Source organism: Medicago sativa, chromosome 6 (assembly GCF_051527215.1).
Source record: "Medicago sativa cultivar Bolivia chromosome 6, Bolivia_mono, whole genome shotgun sequence".
In the NCBI taxonomy this organism is placed as follows: Eukaryota; Viridiplantae; Streptophyta; class Magnoliopsida; order Fabales; family Fabaceae; genus Medicago; species Medicago sativa.
In genome coordinates, this window is record NC_140754.1 from 4006195 (window position 1) to 4015225 (window position 9031).

At 36.9% G+C, this 9031-nt stretch overlaps 2 protein-coding genes across 5 annotated transcripts; one reads left to right on the forward strand and one right to left on the reverse strand.

Annotated features, from left to right (window-relative positions):
* Positions 1-1637: 1637 nt before the first annotated feature.
* On the forward strand, positions 1638-2681 carry LOC146912153 (uncharacterized). Its single transcript, XM_085720696.1, has one exon. It carries the CDS (start codon positions 1638-1640, stop codon positions 2679-2681), a length of 1044 nt encoding a protein of 347 aa, XP_085576822.1.
* Positions 2682-4240: 1559 nt separating this feature from the next.
* Positions 4241-9031, reverse strand: LOC146912154 (replication factor A protein 1-like). 4 transcript variants are annotated; one of them, XR_015014194.1, is made up of 14 exons: positions 8274-9031; positions 8000-8150; positions 7835-7869; positions 7523-7600; positions 7059-7326; positions 6869-6965; positions 6598-6719; positions 6376-6460; positions 5997-6269; positions 5716-5833; positions 5483-5596; positions 5177-5311; positions 4643-5052; positions 4241-4539 (listed from the first exon to the last, which is right to left on the reverse strand). XR_015014194.1 is itself a non-coding variant. In XM_085717298.1 (13 exons), the coding sequence occupies exons 4-13, from the start codon at positions 7541-7543 to the stop codon at positions 4810-4812; spliced, it is 1476 nt and encodes a 491-aa protein (XP_085573424.1). In that variant the 5' UTR covers positions 7544-7600; positions 7835-7869; positions 8000-8150; positions 8274-9031; the 3' UTR covers positions 4575-4809. The 4 variants fall into 4 exon arrangements, 2 of the variants coding, with proteins under 2 accessions (XP_085573424.1, XP_085573425.1); XR_015014195.1 differs by lacking the exon at positions 7523-7600; XM_085717298.1 differs by lacking the exon at positions 4241-4539 and having other exon boundaries at positions 4575-5052.

Here is a 9031-nt window from a genome sequence, read left to right on the forward strand (position 1 = left end):
CGTTATAAAAAGGCCGTATTTGACGATGCAATGTGAAAGGAGTGGGGTATACAAGCCACCTAAGACAAGGAAGAAACCGAACCTTGAAGGCATTGGCTCAAGGAAATGTAATTGAAATGTAATTGTTCGTTTAGGTTGAAAGGTTTCTTTGATAAAGATACAAATGATTGGTGGCTTGCAATGCTTTGTGGAATGCACAACCATGACTTGGAGGTGGGAAAGTTACAAGGACACCTAATTGCGGGTAGACTTCGTGCGGAGGAAAAGAAAAAAGTTATTGAAATGACAAAGAGCTTGACGGTGCCTCGGAATATTCTCACCAATTTGAAGGAAAACAACAACGAAAGTGTGACAACAATCAAGCAAGTGTACAATGTGAGAACAAGATGGCGCAAGGGGGAAAGAGGTGACATGACAGAGTTGCAATTCTTGATTTCGAAGTTGGTGGAGCATAAGTACGTCTATTACACAAGATGCAATAGTGAGGAAACCACTCTTGAAGACATTTTTTTTGCTCATCCGGAGTCAATTAAATTGCTCAACACCTTTCCGACCGTTTTGGTCATGGACTCTACATACAAAACCAACAACTATCGAATGCCTTTGTTTGAGATAGTTGGTTGCACCTCTACAAGAATGACGTATTCCGTTGGTTTCGCCTTTCTTCACTTTGAACTAGAGGATAACTTTGCTTGGGCACTTACGATGTTGAAAGGTCTCTTGTACTCAAATGACAACATGCCTAAGGTGATTGTCACCGATAGGGATGGTGCTTTGATGAAGGCCGTTGGCACAGTTTTCCCTGAAACATACACCATGCTTTGTTATTTTCATATTGGGAAGAATGTAAGGTCCAAGTGCATCACGGATTGTAAAGTGGTGCCAAAGCCTCCTAAGGGTACAAAAGTAGACAAGAAAGAATTGAAGAAGAACAAGATGAAGAATAGCGATGTTGTTGAGAAAGTGGTGAATGCTTGGAGAGAGTTGGTTGAATCTCCCACGGAGGAATCATATGCAATTAATTTGTTGAAATTCAAAGAGGTATGCATGCCATTTCCGGAATTCATTAAATATGTCGAAGAAACGGTTTTGAACCTTAAGGAGAAATTTGTGAGGGCATGGACGGATAAAGTCTTGCATCTAGGGTGTAGAACCACCAACATAGTTGAATCCGCTCATGGTGTTTTGAAAAAATATTTGAGGAGTAGCGTGGGTGATTTGGCATCATGTTGGGATGAAATCCACAAGATGTTGGCGGTGTAATTTGGTGAAATACAAGGTAGTTTCGGGAGGAACAAAACGGTGTTTGAGCACAAATACAAAAAGATCAAGATGATGAAAGAATTGGAGGGTTATGTTTCTAGAAAAGCATTGAGATTTATCTATGATGAATTGAAACGCTCCAAGACATTCGCATTTGGTGAGGAAGATTGTGGTTGTGTCAAATGACATCCTACGGGTTACCTTGTGCGTGTATTATTGCCATGAAGAGCAAGCAAAAATTGCCTCTTGTCTTGGATGATATATACCCTCATTGGAAAAGGTTGTGTGTACAAGGAGAGAAGATTGATGATGACTTTTCCGTGATGGAGGAGTGAAATGGCATTCAAGAACTTCTCAAGAAAAGCCCTTACAATATGAAGCTCCACATCAAAGAGATGATGCGTCAAATTGCATTTCCGGAAACCACATTTTTGTCTCCGCCTTTGAAAAAGGTGGTAACCAAGGGAGCACCTAAAAGGAAGAGGACTACACTCAAAGTGTCATCAACGGGTCGAATCCCCTCTAGGTGGGAGACCATTGATTCTCAAAATCCGGATAGTCAACCTTCACAACCAAAGAGGCCACTTCCAAAGAGGAAAGGTGCACGCCTTGGCACTTACTCTCGATCACAAGCTTCATCCTCCACTTCAAAACCGTTTTGGAATATCCCATACATTTCACAAATTCCAAATATCATGAGGCCTTTTGTTGAAGAAATTGTGAATGTTAAAGGGGATGGTCATTGTGGATTCCGGGTGATAGCTAGGCACTTGGGGATGGATGAGGAAGATCATGTATTGATTCGTCATGCACTTATTCAAGAGTTGAGAAATCATAAGAGTGATTACATGCCGATATATGACACGGAGGAGCGTTATAACATAATCTTGAATGGTTTATACCCTCCAAAACGTACAATTGGTGTTGCGCCTCCAGATAAGTGGATGACCACTCCGGATATGGGTCACATTATTGCTTCTTGCTACAAAAGACCCGTTGTTCTATTGACTTTGTCCGAAACAACGGGTGGTGTATGTGAGACATATTTCCCAATCCGAAGTGCTCCTCCACTTAATCAACATTCCAACATCATGTGTCTTTGCTTAATTCCCGATCACTATCTTCATGTGATTTTGAAGGAAGGTTGTCCGTTACCACCGAGTTGTAAGGAGTGGATGAACAACAAGATTGGTGAGGCGGAGAATTGGCATTTTGCATTTTTGGATAGACAAAACGCTTTCAATGAACTCATGTCTAAGGAGCCTAAGCCGCCAAAGAAACCAACAAATGAGCACAATCCAATTGTTTGTGGTGATACTCCCACCCCACAAAAAAAGGAACAAGAATTTGAATGGACAGAGGACATGGAAGAGGACGGCAATTTAGGAATATCACTAGACCTCTTAGATAGGTTATAATAGGTTAGGAAAGTTATAGGTCGGTTGGTGTTCGTCCTATTTATTGGTGGTATTACACCCCGACATATTTTTTGGTGGCCGGTTATGTAATTTGTATATTTGTGGCCAATATGTAACTAATATTATATATATATATATATATATATATATATATATATATATATTAAATGAAATGATTTTTTTTTTTGGTGGCCGGTTATGTCACACCAATTATTGCTTGCATTACTTACTTTGTCTCTAATTATTTGTAATTTGGATCGTTTACGTGTCATTAAGTGTGTTTAAATGATTACGGGTCATTACCGGCGAATTTGTGTAATTTGGGCCGTTTGGATCGTTATGTGTGATTATGTGATTGTGAAAAAAACGATGTTTTGGTGTAATTTTGATGCACCAAGTCGTATTATCCAATAATATTGTTAAACTGACGTAATTAGGTTCAATTACGAGCATTTTAGGGTTTGGACCCAAACTGCATTCAATGCACATCAGTACAACATTTAATGCTGTACTGATATATCAGTAGTGCGTGAGTTAACTCGCGCAAGTGTAATATTATGCGTGAGTTAACTCACGCAGTGTTTTTTTTCATACATGCCTATGCGTGAGTTAACTCACGTAGAGTTTTACACTTGCGCATCTTAACTTACGCAACGTTACTTAACTAACGCATAGTATTACACTTGTGTTAGTTAACATGCGCAGGGGCAAAATTGGCATGGCTGCAGGGTGCGAGCAAAACGTGCTGGGTGGAGAGCAAAATTCAACTTGATTTTGGAACTATCTCTTTGCAAGAGGCTCGTGAGAACGTAGCTACAAAACACAACTTTAGGTTTATACACTAGTATTAAGCCCGTGCGACTCACGGGTTATTGAATTTGATTTTAAAAATGTATATCAAATAATCCGGGGAAAAAAATAATAATAATCAAATTCAAAAAATAAACAATTTTCTAACAAAAAGATTAATAATATCAAGGTTGCAAATTGGCTACACCATAAATATACATGACATGATTTAACAAAGTAACGACGTAACCTACACGCATCCATGTAAAACGATAAATGGACAAAAACGCATAAATCGAATCGATTCTTACAGAGATTTAACACAGTATCGACCAAAGTGTTTTATCCTCTTTGTATTTTGTCGCCCACGTCCTTCTTTTATCCGATGAAAAATAATAAAATCGGTAGCTTTTGAGGATAGATTGCGCAAGAAAAACACGAAACAACATCATCAAATGAAGGTGTGGGAAAGAAACAAAAAACAATCGAAAAATCAATTTGAACTGGGCCAAGTTCAACATAGTGGGCCTGACATGAAATTCCAAAAAGGTCCGCCTCAAAAGATCTCATAAAACATTAAACCATGATTTTAATTTTCGAACAATGAGTGTTTAATGATAGCTTTTTACTGTATAATAAAACTTGCAACATATTAAAATTTGCATGTGAACTAAAGGCCGTAAACATTCAGAGAAGATCCTTATCTATTAGTACCAATAAATATCACTACACAACGGGGGTGCTTATTCAGCTCGATGCTAAATATATGAAACACTCATTATTGTGGATATTTTAACATGATCAAATAATAGTTAAGCAAGGTAAAACTAAGATCTATCAGCCATTAAAAATTGAATAGATCATGCCTAAGCTAATCAATCGAAAAGTCAGTGAGATAAGTTACACTACTCTATAATTAGGATCAATTAAGGCTGAAGGTTATCATAATAATTCTTCTATTATAGGCAAGTCATAAAACCAGGTTTGAAATTCTTCAAGTCCCTCTTGTGAGGCTTTGTTCTATACTTCATGTGAAGAGCAATAACATCTATTCACCAATGGATGAAACCTGGAATAAGGTTAACATAATAATGAAAACTCATAGCAATAAAAAATAACATGGCATTATTTGAAGGATTTGTGTATAAAGACAACACTTTTATAGAACTCACATTGCATATTTCTGGGATGACAAACTTACAAATTGATTGGATGTATTTGTAAAAGCCTCATTGCACTTGTAAAATTACAGAGGTGTTGTTCCACTTCAGAATTTGATTATTACAACAACTAAAGATAGATTCCCATGACAAAAACAACAGAGAAATTCAAAGTAGGTTCAGCCCTCCTTAAGCTTGGTTCCATACTTCTGGGTCAGTGTCTCATCATCAGAATCAAGCTCAAGTAAAGCAACAGCAAGATTTCTCTTCACACCAGAACCACTGCACTCAGCAACATGGCCAGAATCAACAGCAACAGGGTTCAAGCCACCTTCAGCGGAACCAACAGAATGAAAAGCACCAACCACATCACTCTCATTTGAAAGATTATAAAGATCATTGGGAAGGTCATCAGAAAACTCCTAACACAAACAATGAGAAAATACAAAAACATAAGATAGGACAAAACAAAACAAAACAAAAAACGGAAAAAAATTATAATTCATACAATTGATTAACCCATTGGGAGAGGGAATAAATCAATACCTTATCTGAAACATCAATAACACTGGTTGGGGTGACAATCAGACCAGACACAAACTCATTAGCCTCAGCATCCTCACCCTGCTCAGAATCAGGAACCAAAGGAGAGGCCTCTACCACACCAGTCCTTGACAGAGACTACAACCATAAAAAAACCGAGCAAAATGATTACTTAAAATTCTGAAGCAACAAAACCAGACCAAAACTAACAAAAAAATAAAATAAGACAATAATCTTTGAAGGGGTATACTCAAAACCAACTGAATCAAAGGATTGGATAACAGAAGCATCGTCACAAACCCTCTTCACCTTGAATGAACCATCAAAAAAGATACCTGCTCCAGCCGTCTTCTCAACTTTGAACAACATCTTCTTATCCATTAGCTTCAGAAGCTCAATTGGATAAAATCCCCCATTTTCAGCCTTACAATGAGAAAAAACATCAATATCAATCATCAGCCAGGTAGGACAATGAAACAAAAAAAACAAAAATTAACAACAAAGCATGTCAACCAAAATAGCAGGGGCACAATCAAACAAACCTTTGAAGCAGACACAAGGGAACTGCAGGGCAAGTCAAGCAAGTTCTGCACATCACCATCAAACAAAACAAATACCGTAACACTAGTTGCATCTCTAACATTGATCTTAACCCTGTACCTACAACAATCAACAACCCTTGGAATCAATCAGACTAAAAAAGAAACCAAATCAATCTCCAACCTCCAAAGGGAGAGATCCAAACAAATATAAATAATGATCAATACAACTCACAAAATTAAAAAAAAAAAAAGGGTCTGAGTTAAACTGTTAACTGCCATACCTGGGAACCATCTGAAACACATGCTTAACACAACCCTTGCAGTAATATGCACCAGAATCAGCAGTAACACTCCTATGGCATTTACACGCCAGATACCACCAATCCTCTCCATCAACAAAACCCTTAATGGCCGCATAAACTACAAACTTTGGGGTATCATGCAACTGGACCAAAGTCTTCTTAGGATACATACGAAGAAAATCCTCCTCGACAGACGCCCTTGCATGCGGACCCATTCGTGGAACAGCAGACAAATTTTTAAATCCAGAAACACTGTGAAAAAGATAAAATATTCTAATGATATAACATAAAGCATTCCAAAAATAAACAACCAATATAAATCAAACAAACACAAAAGCAACAATAGATTAAAAAGGACCTTTTCCTAACATGGGTCACCTCAGCCAACGTAGGATTGATGACAATGCGAGTGGTGCTCATAACATTCTGAATAGATGCTTTCTCTGGAAAAAAAAGGATTCTAACCATCAAATATCATAAACATCATATATATGTATGTATATACATATGTACACATATATAGAATAGACACATCGTCTGCACAGAGAAGCAAGGGACATAATAAACAAATAAAACATACCCCTGAAGATCTTCACTTTCGCAAACTGAACCAAGACAACAGGAAGCCCACCAGCAGACTTTCCCATTAGTTTGTTCAAGGTATCAACGTATTGACCAAACAGGGCACACTCACACGTCCCACTAACAATGGATAGTCGAGAAAAAGAACAATCAACAAAATCAATCAGCAAAGAGTCTGAGAAAGTAATAAACATTAATAAACATCTATGTAAAAATTTATAAAAAAACACATGCAAAAAGACAGCAAAACAAACACCACGAATCCATACCTATCATCAGTCAACTCAAAAACAACCATCTTAGTAACTTTACCATCCCTAATATACTCCCTCTCAGCCGAGATACCAGTCATCAATCCAACAACATCTAGCAAAATTATAAAACAACATAAATAAATGAACCAAGCAACACAACATCAACATGAATAGATAAAAAAAAGAGTGTAATTCTGGAAATTACCAACTAAATAATCATAGTCAGAGGTATGACTGCAAACATACGTGATCTTGGTCAGGGAAATTCCAGAAGTAGGAATCGAATCACTTTCACAGCTTTGAACCTTAGCAGCCATCTGAAAAACTATCTTACATGGGTGTGGTGTGGTACGATAAGAACCAACACTTGGAGCCACCGAAAAACATGATAGCTTGTAAACCTTCCCTTCAGTTAACTTGGACTGAAACACATAGAACAGCTGCTTCCTCACACTTGCATGAATCTTGGAACCCTGCAAATTTTAGAACAAAGTAAACAGAAAAATCAATAACAATCTAAAAAATAAAGACTGAAAATAAAACAAATAATTATTCAACTCATTCAGTGAATTAATTAATTGATTAATTAATGAATCAACGAATTCAAGAACCAAACACAAACAGTTTCCATCAGCAATGAAAATAATTATATCAAACAAAGAAAACAACCTTCTCATCAATGAGAACCATCTCAAGAGATCTCGTAAACTAACAATTTTTACATTAGCTCAAATCGAATTCCTCTGGCTAGAAACTCAAAATGAAACAAAAACCATAAGAGTAAGAAGCCATAAAATTGAATTCAACCACAAACAAAAACAATAGAATAATAAGTCCTAATCTGTCAAATCTATTAGCATGAATGATAACCCCTTTAATGAATTCCCAAAACCAAATAAAAGGGAATTAATAACCACATACCATTTTATGATGGATGCAAATGAAAATCAAAATGTTGTAAGGAATGAAATAAGAACTTACTTATGTACATTTGGAGATTACACAAAATAAGGAATCTACAAAAACAAATAAGATACAACATTAGCAACTCAAAATCAAAGCTTAATTGCTACAATTTTCCAAAATTAAAAAGTAAATAGAATAAAATATTTCTCTGACAAATACCACTCAAAATATAAAGATTACCCATGAGAGTGTTTTTGCCTACTTCTGGATTCAGCTTCACTCATTCATCTATAATTTATTTCTACTTCCTGCACATTAATCACTTTCAACTATTGGAATTTAATATCAATATCCACCAGATTTTGCAGCAAATCCAACAAAAATCTTCAACCTGAAAATTAAAATAAGAAAACATCTTAAGCAAGGTTCTTATTTCATTTTTTTTTTGGTACAATTCTTATTTCATTTCTAATAATTAATACTAAATACTAATAATAAACATTCAAAACTAAACCTGGCAAGGATATCTTCTCATCTTCATCCTCATCGTTTCCATCTGCCACGATACTGTTTCCACCTTCGGGCTTCTCCACCGTGATAGGATGCGCCACATTCGCCATCCCTAATCGCAGCACTCCCGTTCAAAGATGATGCCGCATCAGAAGTTTGTTGCATCGAAGAGGAAGAGAAAACAAAGCCCTTTGTTGATCTGAAACTTTATGTGAATGAAGGAAAGGAGAAGACAAAGAATGGTTGGAAGAGAGATATCTGTTTCCTGTTTCAGCAACCATACATCATAAATTGAAGAGAGAAAGAAGAAGAAGAAGAAGGAAGATGAGATAGATCCGTAAAGAATGAGGGGAGGAGGCGAGAAACAATGGTTGGAAAGGAGAGATTGAGATGTGTGGAGTCTTTCCATTCTCAAAACCTGATTTATTTGGCTTTGGTTTTTGAAAATCCAAATAAACCCCTATAGGTATAGACGCTCCTTCCTAGTTCCTACAACCTGATTTCAGCTTTTCCAAAAATCAGACTGTCAGTGACAGTGGCAAAAATTTCAACCTTTCTGACCATTGTTTCTCTCTCTCCACATAAAACAAACCATTGTTTCTCTCTCTCCACATAAAACAAAAAACTTAGAACAGTACACAAATGGCTGAGAAGAGCGGATTTCACTGGTAGTTGAGAGAGCAGCAAAAATTGGCTTTTCTGCTTTGTAAGAAGTACTAGTGTACGAACCCGTGCAACGCACGGCTGGAATATCCTGCACAC